The 17,067-nt window shown below is 44.7% G+C and overlaps 2 protein-coding genes across 4 annotated transcripts in view; both read right to left on the reverse strand.

Moving 5' to 3' along the window:
- Positions 1–17,067, reverse strand: part of LOC142464645 (uncharacterized) — a 755,558-nt gene that overhangs the window by 268,556 nt on the left and 469,935 nt on the right.
- Positions 1–17,067, reverse strand: part of ST3GAL4 (ST3 beta-galactoside alpha-2,3-sialyltransferase 4) — a 114,001-nt gene that overhangs the window by 86,399 nt on the left and 10,535 nt on the right. For 2 of the 3 annotated variants that reach the window (XM_075569278.1, XM_075569277.1), the window contains exon 2: positions 6,597–6,663. In XM_075569278.1, coding sequence (XP_075425393.1) covers positions 6,597–6,663 — 67 coding nt within the window. Of the gene's footprint in view, positions 1–6,596; positions 6,664–9,559; positions 9,709–17,067 lie in introns of those variants that run through there. The other variant, XM_075569279.1, reaches the window with a different exon arrangement.

Consider the following 17,067-nt stretch of genomic DNA (forward strand, 5'->3'; position numbering starts at 1 on the left):
GGTTTGTCGAACACTGTATATATATATATATATATATATATATATATGTATATATATATATATATATATATGTATATATATATATATATGTATATATATATATATATATATATATATTCCCCGTGGATTGCTATCCCTAAGGGAGAAGCGCAGGGATTCACTTTCTGTTTTGCACAATGAAATTACACGCCTGCATTTTAACTATATAGAAAAAAGTTCCCATATATGTATGCTGCAGCACTTAAATGGTAAAGAGTGGCAGTAATAATTGCTGTTACCAGAGAAATTATATTCTCTATTAACTCCAATAGCTGAATTAATCACAAAACAATTATAATGTTGTAGGATTAGTCCACAAACCTCTCTTCCTTTGAATTAATACAAAGATCAATATATGATATTTTCACTCTAATCTTATCCTTGTAAGATAGGATTGCAATATAAGATGTCCATATGCAATAAGGATCTTATCATATTGATTCCTGTCTACCAAATAAGTGTTGTCAATGTGAATATGAATTAATATGTATTTTCACTGATTTGCGCTTTAATTACAAATGATTGGTGTTGTTATATAGAAGGGAGAGACATACTCCTGGCGTTTTGCTATATAAACTAGCCAGTAGAAGGTGGAGGCGCACTCCTGACGAAGCTTGTGGAAGCGAAACGCGTACAGTGTTAGCCTCCCAAACATTCTGCATCAGTAGTGGCGTTATCCAGCTGTAAGTCCGCAACTGGATGTGACATCGGAATCACCGGGAGTGAAGTATCGGGACCCGGAGAGACACTGGCAGAGTGGAGACGCTACTCTACACCATCGGGATCAGCTGGGGAAGCGTGGAGGAGACGCCAGGGAGCCCAGGAGAATGGTCAGTATCCCAGCCATGTTTCAATCTCCCAATCACGTGGGCCGTGACGCGGGAGAATTAAAACATGGCCGCTGGGATACCGGTACCCCATAACGGGGCCTGTAACTCAGGAAGCAGGGGGTCCTCGAACCGGAAATCAATGTGATCCAGCTCCGGAGACCCCCTGCTACAATACTATGTTATCAAAAGAAAATAAAAGCATCTTCATGACTAACCACTAAGGCAATGAAGGGGTTAAGCCAGAGTACCTGGTTTATTGGGGTTATAGGGGCTGAGTGAAGGGTGTAGTTGCCACAGGGTGGGTGGTAAGGCCTACAAGGAAGGTTGCAGGAGGGATTAACCCCTTGATTACCATAGCGGTTTGCCTGTTAGAGATGCGCAAGTAGAGTGACTGATTCAGTCTCTCTCTCAGTGCGCGTCTCTTACAGACAGGTGAAGCCCGGTAGGATTCACACAGCGCAAGTCCCATTAAAACAGAGGGACCTCCGCCGTATCAATCTAATGGGCCATTAGTTTGGCCACGGGAATTTCGCGGCCACGGATAGGATGCCGTGCGGGACCCACAGGGCAAGTGGCTCAGAACCGGCAGTTTCACCAGTAATGTGATACACTTTCACATTATGCAGCACAGCAAATTCATTTTCGGGACGCCTCCACATACCGTGCAAACTATTCTCCGTTAACGGAGGGAAAGTAAAACATTTGCAGGATGGATTAATGCATTTGGCAACCCGTCATTAATATGCTAAATGTAGGGTGTTGGTGCAATGGTATTCCGCCATTTATAAAAAAAAACTCTTCATTTTCAAAGAATACAAAGCAGCCAAATATTTGCTAATCTTCTATTTATTTATATATAAAATGTTTTACCAGGAAGTATTACATTGAGAGTTACCACTCGTTTTCAAGTATGTCCTCGGACTTGTTCAGTGATTGTGTGTGTGTGTGTGTGTCTGTGTGATTGTGTGTGATTGTGTGTATGTGAGTTTGTGTGTCTGACAAGTGAAACACACTATATTAACAACGTTAAAATAGTAAATTCTCCCGTAATGTTAAATAAAAGTAAAGTAAATTCAGCATACAAACAGAAATTACAACTCCACTTAGTTGCAGCCTCCCCCTTGCTCTTGTCTCTGCCCCTCTGCCTTCCTCCTTGCTCTTGTCTCTGCCCCTCTGCCTTCCCCCTTGCTCTTGTCTCCACCCCTCTGCCTTCCCCCTTGCTCTTGTCTCCGCCCCTCTGCCTTCCCCTTGCTCTTGTCTCCGCCCCTCTGCCTTCCCCCTTGCTCTTGTCTCCGCCCCTCTGCCTTCCCCCTTGCTTTTGTCTCCCAATCTCTGCCTTCCCCCTTGCTCTTGTCTCTGCCCCTCTGCCTTCCCCCTTGTTCTTGTCTCCGCCCCTCTGCCTTCCCCCTTGCTCGTCTCTGCCCCTCTGCCTTCCCCCTTGCTCGTCTCTGCCCCTCTGCCTTCCCCTTTGCTCTTGTCTCAGCCCCTCTGCCTTCCCCCTTGCTCTTGTCTCCGCCCCTGTTCCTTCCCCCTTGCTCTTCTCTCCGCCCCGCTGTCTTCCCCCTTTCTCTTGTCTCCGCCCATCTGCCTTCCCGCTTCCTCTTGTCTCTGCCCCTCTGCCTTCCCCCTTTCTCTTGTCTCCGCCCCTCTGCCTTCCCCCTTTCTCTTGTCTCCGCCCCTCTGCCTTCCCCCTTTCTCTTGTCTCCGCCCCTCTGCCTTCCCCCTTTCTCTTGTCTCCGCCCCTCCGCCCCTCTGCCTTCCCACTTGCTCTTGTCTCTGCCCCTCTGCCTTCGCCCTTTCTCTTGTCTCCGCCCCTCTGCCTTCCCCCTTTCTCTTGTCTCCGCCCCTCTGCCTTCCCCCTTTCTCTTGTCTCCGCCCCTCTACCTTCCCGCTTGCTCTTGTTTCCGCCCCTCTGCCTTCCCCCTAGTTCTTGTCTCCGCCCCTTTGCCTTCCCCCTTTCTCTTGTCTCCGCCCCTCTGCCTTCCCCCTTGCCTGACGTCACTCCCCATGTAGCAAGAGACGGTCTCCAAAACTCAAATTACAACTTTCGCAAGGGCTACGGTGACGGGTGACGTCATAGGGCTGAGCTCCATTAGGACACTAGGATGTCTGAAGGATATCAGTATGCTGTGTGCTTTAGCGGAGTGTTTATTGGTATTCACTATGCTAGTTTCATCAGGTTGGGAGACTGTGCATATGTAAAAACCACCTTGATACTGTGTTAGCAATTCAATTGTTACATAGGAAAGGCCGAGACTCAATGCTTTAGTTGTCTCATGTTTGAATATCACGTTAGAGAATAAGTAACCAATTCACAAATACATATTGGTTAATATCATTGAATGTGAACTTATGCCAGTTTTAGAGCAGATAGGTAAGAGCCAAAAATGTGTATCAAATGCTAATTAATAAGACAAAGTACAAACAGTGGTCAATTATGCCTTAATGACTGCATCTCAAACAAAACAGGAAAAGGCACATGTCAAGTGTTAACTATGCTGCAGTGACTCATACATACTGCTCAGCGGAGGGAGCTCAATTGTTTATATATATTGATGAGACATTTATAAACTGCTAATTATGCTGTAGTGATCCAATAGCCCTCAGCGAAGGAGTTTCAATTACTCTTCTGTGCCCTTTACATAAACTAATACAAGCTAATACAAGCATGGTTTATAGAAGGGAGAATAACTTTTGTTCCATCTGCAATAGAGTAACATTGTGTTTAGCCAACTACTTCCAATGTGCTGTATGCTATTAAGGGCTTCCTTGCATGGACAGCTTACTTCAGGTCCTGCCCAAATACATGGGGTTTAGGTCCGGACTTTGACTAGGCCGTTCTAAAATGTGGAATTTCTTCTTCTGCTGCCATTATTTTGTAGATCTGCTTGTATATGTAGGATAATGGTCTTGCTGCAGGACCTGCTTTCAGCTTCAGCTCACAGACTGATGGCCTGACATTCTCCTCATTAATCTTCTAATGCAATCAGAATTCATGTTTTTTGTCAATGACGGTAAGCCGACCTGGTCCTGAGACAGCAAAGCAGCCACAAACCATCACAACCCCATCACCATGCTTGACGGTTCGAATGAGGCTCTTCTGTTGAAACGCAGTTTTCGTTTTCACCAAACATAACGTTTCTCAGTGAGGTCAAAAAGTTGACTACCATTGACTCACGTCCAGAGAACATTGTTCCAGAAATCTTGTGGATCATCTATGTGCTCTTTGGCGAACTTCAGATGACAGCAATTTTCTTTTTAGACAGCAGTGGTTTTCTCCTGCCTATCCTTCCATGAACTCCATTCTTATTCAGTCATTTTCTGAGAGTTGAGTCATGAACACTCACATTAGCCAAGGCAAAAGTGACCTGCAAAGCAAAAGTGACCTGCAAATCCTTGGATATTGCTCTGGGGTTTTTTGTGACTTCCTGGATAATTTGCTGGTTTGTTCTTGCAGCGATTTTCATAGGAAGACCACTCCTGGGTAAAGTGACTGAGGTTTTGAACTTTCTCCATTTGTCTGACAGTGGATTGGTGGAGCCCCAAATTCTTAGAAATCATTTTGTAACTCTTTCTTGACTGAGGAGCATCAATAACTGCTTTTCGGAGGTCCTCAGACTTATTTTGAATGTGGCATGACGCCCTTCTTCACGCCTGTATGGTTAAGACCAAACTCACAAAGTTTCTGATCTTTGTATAGGGTCAGGCCTCCCAAACTCCCCCTTCCTAAGGCTACACAGACCTGTTGCTTCCCTTAGGGGCATTGCATACAGCACTTGAGATGAAAGCAACAATGCAGATAATTTATCCATTACCATTTCAGTAACATTTGTATTTGTTTTCTCCTGTCAGGGTTGACTCAATGATGTGTGTTCAGCCACCACATACATACTGATACAGGTATCAGGTGCATCAGTATAGATCCTAATCTGGGCTTTTATCTATTGATTGACCCAGATCCACGCAAGTGCCCTAGAATTTAACTAGCATCCAACTGTAGCTAAAATCACTAGGGTTCTTAATATGCACATGTACAGTATATTGATATCCATGTGTAGACAGACATTTACTATACATGGGTACACTGGCATCTGCCACTAAGCTATACACAGGAGATGAATGCTCAACATATATTGAAACCACTCCCATGCGTAGATTTGTGATCCTTTACTAAAATACTTATGCATGGATGGGCAGTACTTGACCTCCTTTTAATCAGGACTTACACTGATACTTTATATATAATAATATGTATCAACCCTCTACCAGATAGATCATTCAATACTCTTTCTCAGGGGTACATCTCCCCTACCTGCCCCCCGGCTCGCGCCCCACCCTTACCTTTTCTCTGGCGTTTTATGATGTCACAACATCATGTGACCCCACGGCATCATTTGATGCTGTGTTGCTATGGCGATGCATCGCCAGAAGCCACTGGAGATAAGATAAGTGACATACAGAGGCCTTGTACGCTCCCCAGGCGATTAGATTAGAATGCGGGGCTTCTGTAAGCGCCGTGCCACCTCTAGAAAATGTTGTGCCCCCCAGTTTGCCCACCCCTGCTCTATCCAGTTGGGAGCTTTACACACAGTTATAAGTAGGAGTGTACTTTTCTATATCCAGACTTTCTTTAGGTATTCTGATGGTCAACAGCCAGTCCGGTAGTCATTTGACCTAATAGAGGTACAGTCAGGAATGTACCCACAGAAAGGATTTCCACCTCTCCATACATTATTGCTTTTGCAGCTTCCACGGAAGCCAAATCCTTGGGCATATAAACCCTATCAGTTGGAGCGAGTTTTAGTACAATTCAGTGTTTTTTATCATTACGGTTCACAAATATTTTCTCGCCACTGTATGTCTATGACACAGCATGTACCAGGTTCTGAAGGATGGCTCTGCTCATCTTCTCTCCACTGTAAGTCTATGACACAGCATGGACCAGGGTCTGGAGGATAGCTCTGCTCATCTTCTCGCCACTGTATGTCTATGACACAGCATGGACCAGGGTCTGGAGGATGGTTCTGCTCCTTTTCTAGGGGGAGTTCACCAGTGGGTGTGATAGGAACAGAAGTTCATTTCACTAAGGGGTGGGGGGGGGGGGTGTTTGGGGCAATTCCTAGAATCCCAGCAGCAGTTGGTTTTCAGGCAGCCGATGGGTTAAAGGGGACATGTAATCTAGCAGTGTAATTGGCTGGTAGAGATTTAACAACAGCCTCACTTATTTGTGTGTTGTGAGATATGAAAATGTACTACGTCTTGTTGGGAATCGTCTGCTTATGTTTATCTGGGACTATTGATGGCATCATCATTTGTGTGCAAACAAAAAGGAACAATAATAAGCTAACTATTTTGGAAACTGACACACAGATACCCAGTAAGCTCATTTAAGCCCCAAAAGTTACCACAAAATATATATATAAATGTCAAAAAGGAGTGCTACTGGGCATGGCAATATATACTACAAACAAACACAAACAGAGCCCAGTACTACATCCAATGGCAAAAATATGCAGTGAAATACATCTCTTGAATAAAAGGGTCATTTAGTTTAACACTTTGGCCACAGTGACATAGCTACTACGTCACGGGGCACTTGGTCTGCCAGACCCATGACATAGCAGCTACGTCCTAGGGCACCCGAAGGGTTAAGGGTGATATACATTCCTAAATTTTTTCTAATATGTGTTGTCAGCAAGAGGGATTGCAGCCTTAGAGTCAACTAACCTGGTTTGCGGTTCATTTTTGATGTGGGATAAAAACTACTTTGATGGCAGCTTTCATTGTCTAGAACCTGAAATAGAGAGATATTACAACATAAAGAAATCATCCATTATTTAGGTATGGGAAAATAAAGTATTTGTATAGTTAACCAAGAAGAGCAAGAATGGCTGCTAGACAAAAGTCCTGGTGTCGCCCAAAGCTGTTGCAATGATTAATCTATTGGAATCAAAGCAATGCTTAACGATCTTTTGTTTATAAAGCCTTCTAAGGCCTTCACGTCTTCTAAAGCTAAGATTATAGTGCCGGAGATGGGGCGCGCCACGGGAACAAATACCTAAAATTAATGGAGGCGCACATAGTGTGCGCGACGTCGGACCGAGTTTTGGAAAGACAAAATATTTTTTATTTCCAAGCAATGGCTTTGTGACGTCAGCGTCACATGAAGCGGTTCAACCAATGAGGACAAACCGCTCAAGTGACGTCACGGCCACGCCTCCCGATGCCTCCTGCCTACAGTGCATGTTTCGCGTGACGTCACTCGGTCGTACGAGCTGGTACTATAATCCAGGCCTAAGGCTGGGGTTAGGAGTCGTGGACCAAACAGCACTCTGAGTTTGCACACCCTAGAGAGGAACTACAAATTTGCCAGGTTAATGATATATTGAATACTCTACAACTCTTGATTTATATGGCAGACTCCCTAAAAACTTGTATATACTGTATTGTATTTTTTAGTTTCTATTAAAGATATCATTAACGGCTGTAATACATTTCAAAGCATTTCTTCTTAATGCATTTTAAAGACATTACATATTAAAATAAATACAACACCATTATTTCCCTCTGCTCTAGAAAATCAAGAAGGGGGTTAGGAAAGCTATTAACAGGAGCGAAAAAAATAGTGGGCAAAGCGATGCTTTGAGGAAAGCTAATCTCAAGGGAAAGAGAAAGGGGGAGAGAGAAAGGGAGGAGAGAGAGTGTGGGGAGAAGAAGGGGGAACAGGGGGAGAGCGAGGGGGAGAGAGAGAGGGAGAGGATAGGGCAGGAGAGCTGGGGGAGAGGAGACAGGGGAAAGGAAAAAAGGAGATGGAGGAGAGAGGGGAGAAAAGCGGTTGAGAAGGGGGAGAGAGAAGGGGAGGGGAGAGAGGGGGAGGGGAGGGAAGAGAGGGGAGGGAGAAAGAGGGGGCAGAGAGGGAGAGGGGAAGGGAGAGAGGTGGAAGAGGAGAGATTGGGAGAGAGAGGCGAGACAGAAGGGGAAAGAACATGTTTGCCAATCTTACTGGCAGAATGCCCAGAAATGAAGAAGCAGACATAAACTATATGAATTAATTATGAATTAATTAACTTGAAAATCAATTTTTCAATTTGAGCTATTAATGAAAATTAATTCATCATACATAACTAATAAATGACTCCCTAAGAAGAAAGGGAAGGGGTGGGGAGGGGCTTGGGGGGGGGGGAGGGGGGGAAGAGGGGAAGAAGAAGAGAAAAAAAGAAAAAAGCTAAAAGAAAAATAGAATAAAAAGGAAGAGAAAAGGAAAAGAAAGAAAGAAAGGAGGGAGGTGGAGGAAGGGGGGGGGAGGAAAGGGGGAATACAGGGAAAGGGGGAAAAAAGAAAAAGAAAAACTAATTTAAAGAAAAAAGAGAGAATGAAGGATAAGGACAATGGTCCAATATAGATAAATATTGTTTTTATCATAAAGCATACCGATATTAATAATTCATATCCAACTTCTTATATCTAGTGACATATCCAAAGGCCATAGAACTTACTTAGAGAGAGTTCTGTATGTCTCCTGCTAGAGAGATGTTATCATTCTAAATACCCACAATACTTTTAAACCAAAAAATGGCTTAAGTTCCATTCCACATTCAGGCCTTCTGGAACACGAGATGTCAAAGTGAAAATCCAGAAGGCCTCTCTACGATCTAGTAAATTCAATTTGTTCCCCCCTCGAGGGGGGGAGGAGGGAGAGAGGAGATGAAGAAAGAGGGGAGGGAGAGAGGGGTGAGAGAGCGGGGGAGAAGGGAGGGAGAAAGAGAGGAGGGAGAAAGAGGGGAGGGAGAAAGAGTGGTGTGTGAGAGGGGAGGGAGAGGGGTGTGAGAGGGGGGAGAGAGAGGGGTGAGATAAAGAAGGGGTAGAGAGAGGTAGAGAGAGGGGAGAGGAGAGAGGGGGAGACAGATTGGGACAGAGACAGGGTGGAGAGGGGGAGAGAGAGGGGGAGAGAGAAGAGTGGGGAGAAAGAAGGTGGGGAGAGAGAGAGGGGAAGAGAGATAGGAGGAGAGAGAGGGGGAGAGAGATCGGGGAACAGAGAGGAGGGGGAGACAGGGGGAGAGAGAGAAAGGTAGGTGGGAGAGAGGTTGGAGGGGAGCGGGGGCAAAGAGATGGGGAAGAGAGAGAGAGAGAGAATTGGGGAGAGGGAGAGAAGGGGAAGGAAAGGGGAAGAATAGGGGTTGCAGAGGCAGGGACAGAGGAAGAGGGGAGGAGAGAGACAGAAGAGGGTGAGAGAGTTGGGGTGGGTTGAGAGATTGGGGGAAGGAAGGAGAGTGGGGGGAAGGAATGAGAGTGCGGGGACCAGAAAGATAGTGGGGGAGAAGAAAGAGAATATTGGGGTAGGAGTGAGAGAGTTGGGGAAGGAAGAGAGAGTTGGGGGGAGGAAAGATAGAGTTGAGGGGGAGTATGTGAGAGAGAGAGAGAGTTGGGGGGAGGAAAGAGAGAGTAGTAGGGAGATACACAATCTCCACTACAAAAACATACAATTACTGATGTAACATTATTATTATTTCTATAGAAATAGTATCTGCTCTGAATGTGTTTCTAATATGTATAAATCAAAGCTTAGTTTTTAGAAACACCGGAGAAGTAGCAGAGAACAAGGTGTGCATAGATTTGTTTAATCTGCATCAAATGCAAACGCATACATCCGTAAACATCGCCACTCATAAAGCCACACATCGTAACGTCACCTGCCATTCCAAGAGACTGATCAAAACAGCAGCATCTCACACCAACTCTGGTACACGGGACTCTGTCCCGGCTTGGATGCCTTGCTGCTGTCCCAAGAAGGAAAGAACCAGGGAGACTGCAGGAACGTAACACAGGTGTCTTTTTTGAAGATAATTTACGCCACTGTTTCACTCTGTTTGTTTGAAGCAGGTGTGTCACGGGAGACCAGGACTAATACCAGGGATCAATATCGGCAAGCAGAACATGTTTGCCAATCTTACTGGCACAATGCCCAGAAATGAAGAAGCAGACATAAAATATAAAACACATATATAGAGAAAATATGTTGATTGTGTCCCTCACCACAAAACATAAAGGGATATAATAAGTGTCCATGGGACAATTATTACATATTTTCAGTGTAGGTACCCGAGATGAAACAAATGCTGAAATGGAGGTTCACAGCCGTCCGTATGGGTAAAGATCAAACGCAATTAATAAAAAAAAGGTTGATTTTAATGTGCACTAAACATGTACAATAATGCCACAAAGTAACTCTGACGCGTTTCGTCCTCTAACTAGGACTCTGTCAGCATTTATCCCGGGCTGGAGCACGCCGACACTGCGCACTGGATCAAGTCTTTGGATTACAGCGTTTGAACGGCGGCATCGATGTGTCAAGTCTGTGAGTACCTACGCCCTCGGGGGCTTACTGGGTGTGCATAGGACGCCAGGAGTGGTGAGGGTAGTGGCGGAGTATAGTGTTTTATTGCCGGGGGTGTCTTACATTCTGGGCACCTACATCTCCTTACCACATTCTAGCCTCCTTCCTGATGTTAAGTCCATATCGCACGCAGTGAGCCTTCTCATACGCTTTTTGGATTTGATCCGTGGCAGGACTTATATGATTATACTTCAATATGTTGCAGTACCTTCGAGAAAAACTTGGGAACACCGGTGTTTGGAGGTTGTTCTCCATTCTACACATAGGTACCTGAGATGCAGCGTCTCTTATAAGTATTATACCACAAGCGCATACAAAATTTGAAAGAAATACTTGAAACACATTATATATAACAAGGCTACTGTGCTTTTTACTTAGTGCTTTATATTGCTCTACTACAATACAGGGGCAAGTGGTTATCTAGTCCTCCTTACATACCTTTTCCCACACCCGCACGTTAACAAGTAAATAAGATATTCACTGGTGCAGTTGATAAAGCGGTTAACCAAGAACTTCTTGTGCGGAATGTGGGAGAAGAGACATGTGGATGGTTTTATATGTGGGCATGCCCTACATGAGCCACATCGAAAAGATCCTTTTGTCAAAAACGAGGTGAATCTCTTGTGTGGAGTGTTAACTACACTCGGTGACACAAATAAGGCAATTATTTTTGCTCGTCTGTATACAAATTTGGGTCCTGACTCATACATATTTACATAAATTATGGTCCATTCTGCGTATATTCCAGTGTATGATACAATAGTTTTAACCTGGTTGCCCCACCGATTGTATTGAGATGCAAATAAATGGAATTAATCCCTTACTAAATTAGTCATACCTGTATATGTCGGACTCCTCTGTTTTTTAAAGTTATCCTTTTTATTCTTTAGTCCTTTCTTAGACCTTATTTTTGAATGTTGATCAGGTATAAGAGTATACCTTTCTATGCCCAGAGAACCACCTGGCATTTTTTATACTGTAATTAAGAATAATAATACAATAAAAAAAAACAGCTGGTAGTCTGTTCCAACAGAATAAAAAGACAAACCCAAGAGAAGTTGTTTTATGTAATAATAATATAACAATAATAGCATGTTCTTGTATAGCGCTGCTAGTTTTACGTAGCACTTTACAGAGACATTTTGCAGGCACAGGTCCCTGCCCTGTGGAGCTTACAATCTATGTTTTTTGGTGCCTGAGGCACAAGGAAATAAAGTTACTTGCCCAAGATCACAAGCCTACACTGGGAATTGAACCAGTTTTGGGAATTGCCTGCTTCAAACTCTCAATGCCAGTCAGTGTTGTTACTCACTGAGCCACTCCTTCTCTGTCTTTATTTCTATTGACTCAGAACAGAAAAGGCATGCATGATGCAAGTTTCCAGCTATAGAATACACACAGAAAATTATGTTATTTTAACTCCATCAGGGCTTTGGTACCTGGATCCAGGCTAGCAGTGTAACTTCAGCTTGTGTAAAATAAATTATTTGAGATATTTAAAAAAACGACCGAATAAGGATACAGTACGTCTTTACCATCTTAGCTGCCATGCTGACCCATTATTATTATTGCTCCTATTTATTGTGGAATCGGCACTAAAGACAGATTGAAGCAGATCAGATTTTTAGGTGCAGTCTATGCAAAATCCGTCCATACCGGAATTTTGCACTTGCTCGCCCTCTGTGGCAGGATCCTCCATTTTTTTGCTCCAGGCAGCTGCCTTTAAAATGACAGACCTGTAAGCAGGACGTTGCTGAGCAAAGTTCCAGTTCATGCTGAGTACATAGAACGCGCTTACTTATTGTCTTACTCGTTACCAGACCCGGCTCACGTACCTCGACTATCCTGGTCTTCAGCCCACCTCGACACCTGCATCCACACTGACTACACAACTCTGCTGCCAGCCCTGACCTTTGGCTTATGACTCACTACTCTATCAGGACTCTGTCCCTCAGATCAAGTCGGTTCTTTCACCTTCCTACCTCAGCCCTGCAGGTCTGTTTCCTGCTTGAGACGAGCATCGTTACATTTTGCTCGGCCCAAACATGGACTCCGCTGAGGTAGGTGGAGCCATACCCTGCAAGGACAATACTTGGGGGGTCTTGAGCATCGCCTCGCCCTACATGATCAACAACTGGCATGGATGTGTGATGCGATGCAGGACTTAGTTACCCACATTGGCACCCATCAGCTGGACTTGAAGGCTGCAGATGCGGTTCCAATACCAGCTCAGGTCAGTTCTTTCTCCTTCCTACCTCAGCCCTGCAGGTCGCATCCTTCTTGAGATGAGAATCGTTACATTTAGCGCAGCCCAAATGTGGACCCCGCTGAGGTAGGACGAGCCGTTACCCTGCAAGGACAGTAATTGGGGGATCATGAGCACCGCCTTGTCCTACACCAGCAACAACTGGCACGGATGTGTGATGCAGTGCAGGACATAATCACCCACATAGGTACCTATCAACCGGACTTGAAGCTCGCAAATGCGGCTCCGATACCGCTTCTTGTATACCCAGCGATCAAAGAACCTCAGATCCCGAGTCTTCCTCGTATGGGGGGGACCCGATGGCATGCAGGGGATTCTTTAATCAATGCTCTATCCAATTTGAATTACAACCATCCATGTTCACCATGCACCGAGCCCGGGTGGCCTAAATCATTTCTCTTCTCACTGACGAGACTCTGGCTTGGGCCTCCCCACTCTGGATCGCCCCTGATCAGCGACTCCCCTGCTTTCATGTGAACGTTCAAATTGGTATTTGATGCTCCTGGATGTGTATCTTCTGCTTCAGCTTCACTCCTGCGGATTCGAATGTGAACTTGCACGGTAGGCCTATACACGATTGAGTTTTGTACCCTTGTGGCTGAGACCGGCTGGAATAATGAAGCTCAAGTAGCGGCCTTTTGGCAGGGACTCTCAGAGCACTTAAAAGGTGAGCTACCCGGTTGGGACCTCCCTAAGGACCTTGAGGAGTTAATTTCTCTTGGCATATGGATCGATCTCAGAATGCACTAACGCCTGTCTGAGAAGTGCCGTGCTGTAGGAGCTCGACGACTCGGTTGGCCCAAAATGTCATTTCTCTGTCTCCTCCACATGACGAATTTATGCAGCTGGTTACTACCAGACTATCAGAACAGGAAAGAAGCAGGAGGCGTACCTTGGGATTGTGCCTGTATTGTGAGTCCCAGGACCACCGGATCTGTGACTGTGAAGTTGGAAGAACATTCGCTGGACATCGCTACCATCCCTCCTCCCTCTGTGCCTTCCCAGATTCTTCTCCCAGTTTCTCTCTCATGGGGTTTGGCCTCATTCGCTACTCAGGCCTTCGTGGATTCCGGAGTAACCGGTAACTTCCTCGATCTTTCATTTGCCAAACAGCACGCAATTCCCCTTCGCTCTTTGGAGATTCCGTTAGAGATTGCAGTGATCGACAGAAGACCCCTTGGACCCAGTACCATCATCCAGGAGTCCCTTCCCCTTGTAGTGAACATCGGAGTTCCACATGACAGGTACCAGCAGCGCATGCTGACAGCTGTAGGAGCAGCACTGCACCACACAGCCGTCCTCTGCCACCCGGCCCCTGCTTCATTTATGCGCCGACGACAGAAAATGTGATCGCCACTGCCGCCCAGAAGAAGATTTCAGGGACCAACCCGTAGCCCGGAGATGGGTATACCAAACCCGAATTCTCCGGGTCAAACCCGGAGAGGTGTCAACCCCGTTTGTAAGTCTGTATGCCGGGCCGGATATATATAGATTATATATATATATATATATATATATATATATATATATATATATATATATATATATATATATATGTAGAGGTATCAGTATATATTATTATATAGTATAAATATATATTATTGTTTTTCTGGTCCTCCATTTTTTAGATATTCAGCCAATGATTTTAATTATTTATGAATTATCGGCTGCTAAAATAAATAATATATATATGTATGTTTATGTGTGTGTGTATATAACTGTGTATATGTATATAACTTTTGCCACTATGAGGAGATTTACTCCCTTTTAATTAAACAGAACCTATTAGTTATAAGGTGGAGGTGGTTTATAGATACACACGCACAATATATATATATATTTATATATATGCATTGATTGTCTATATGTGTGTATTATTTACACTTATGCATTATATATATTTCTATGTGATTTGCTCAATATGGTTGTAATTTGTTTTAATTGACTAACCTGTTGGTACCAATATTGAGTACTATATACAAGTGGTAAGCCTGTTTTATGCATATATGCCTAATTAGCTTAGACCCAATTTGATTGGTATACTTGGACATATATACATATGATGAACACCTAATATCCATCCCCTGATGAAATCACTTAATGTGAAGATACGCGTAGGGTGAGCATTGTGCTGCTTGTAAGAGCGCGTTACACCATACCACTCGGTATACTGGACTCTAAGACGCTGACAGCTACCTCTGTAGAGCTCCCCGAAATATCCAGCCCTGCCCGGAACTAATGAACACAAGGATTGTTCCTGGAGGACGCTAACAGTGGCTGTGCTGCTCCCTGAATTCCTGCTGGACGGAGGCTCAGAGGGGTTTGATCGGATGTTACCAAGAGGCGTGTGAGCAGAGGAGTAGAGTTCCAGTACTGGTGCATGAGTATTATCTCATAAAACGCTCTTATTTCTTTGTTGTTTGTGAGTTTTATACTATTGGACTTTTTTTGGAATATTAAATGTTATTTTAGACATATTGCACTAGGATCGGGCGCTTTCTTTTTTTCGTTTATATACTGCACCGACACACTTTATTCGAGCAAATACCCAGTATGTACCTGGCAGATACCTGGAATGCGCCGCTCCTCACCTCTGACAAGCCCCGTTGTGTTTGCCTTCCCAGCCTGGGTTCATGCCTGGCTGATGGGCGGCTGATCTGTTAAATGATAATGATTAGGATTTAATAGGCTGCAATGCTTCGCGTGTCTACCAGATGGCATAAATTCATGAATTGTAATGCAGTATATATATATATATACTGTGCAGTATTGCAGCCAGCGGGAATAAAATGCTTCAATCCCTGCTTGGAAAATACCTCAATGCACTCGGGCAGAAAACAGTCACAAACCTCAATACACCCGGGTATACCCGAATTCGTGGGACTAGCCGAGCTCGAATAAAGTGTGTCGCCAGTGTATATATATATATAGATATATATATATACACACACACATACACACAAAAACAAATAGTAGCGCTAGTGAGTGAATAATGAATGATGAACTGTGCAAAATCAATACAAATAAAAGGTGAAAAGTGTCAATACAATTAGTGAGTGTTTGGTGAATAATCTAAGGATGAAGAGCAATTCAACCTAGGAACAGTCTGTACGGAAGAGGCAAAAGCTTCTAAAATGTTCATGCCTGACCGCAATAATAACAAAAAACAGAACAGAAGAAGCGCCAATTCCGTAAATGTAAAATTGTATATAGAGTTTATTCGAAAATCAGAGTGGTCAATAGGACCAATGTTCAACCGGTGTGATTAAAAAGCAATCAAATGACAAATTAATGCAGGATGCAGCAGTGGGCAATTGATATGCATGTGGAGATGAATCTTGCAAGGAAGCAGGGCCAATGGGAAAAAGGAGGGGCAAACAGTAGGGATGTACAAACTGTAACAGTTGCAGTCCATATAGCCACTAACACAACCAGTGGGGTTCAAATGTCACCAACCAGAGAATGACCCTTCTCAGATGTAAAGTCGGTGCACTGACAACAGACCTTTGCATGTTTGTTTGTTTGTTTTAAGCAGTATTTATTTTAAGCCGCATTTCAATTAAGTAAATTACTATATATGCGCTTTAAAGCAAGAGTCAACGTTTATTACTATTATTTTCCATTTCATTTTTGTATTTATTTTTTTCTTGCCCTTTCCAATACTGTTTTTAATTTTTAAATCTTATGCTCCATTCAGAAGCTATACATGTATTATATCAGCGATGCACAAACTGGAGGGTGCGCCCCCTTGGGGGGGCGCCAGATTATTTAGGGGGGGCGCGTGCTGCGTGCTAGGAAACCTTGGGGCGGGCAGAAGCTCCGTGCTAAGACTGCTAAGACTGCTTCTCTGCTCTGTCTGTGTCAGAAGGGGCGGGGCTTTCCTTCCCTGCACACAGACATCCCCTCCTCCTGTGTTACCCGTCCCAGTTTTCAGCAGCATGAAAGTCTGTGACTTATGATTGTGTGTTGTGTCTGTCTGTCTGTGTGGTACGATTATGTGTTGTGATTGAGTGTGTGTGTGTTGTGCCTGTGTTGGTTGTGATTGTGTATGTGTTTGTTTGCACACACTGCACACACTCACAACACACTGCACACACACTCACAACACACTACTCACAGCACACTGCACACACTCACAGCACGCACAGCACACTTTCACTGCACACAGAGTACACTCAAGGCACACAATACACACAGCACTCACAGCACAGTGCACACACTCACAGCACACTGCACACACAGCACACAGCAGACACTGCACACACTCACTCACATCACACTCACAGCCCACCCCCCTACCTCCGGTGTCAGCTGCTGGGGCATCGTGGTGCTGCCTGCGGGGATCGGGGCTGGGGGGTGATTGGTGTGGGGCTGGGGGGAATAGGTGCGGGGCTGCTGGCTGGGGGGGATTGGTGCCGGGCTGGGGTAAGGGGCTGCTGGTGGAGGGGATCGGTGTGGGGTTGCTGGCGGCGGAGATCAGTGCCGGGCTGGGGTGTGGGGCTGCTGGCGGGGTGGGGGGCAAATCGTGCCGGGCTGGG

The sequence above is a fragment of the Ascaphus truei genome, chromosome 13 (assembly GCF_040206685.1).
Source record: "Ascaphus truei isolate aAscTru1 chromosome 13, aAscTru1.hap1, whole genome shotgun sequence".
In the NCBI taxonomy this organism is placed as follows: Eukaryota; Metazoa; Chordata; class Amphibia; order Anura; family Ascaphidae; genus Ascaphus; species Ascaphus truei.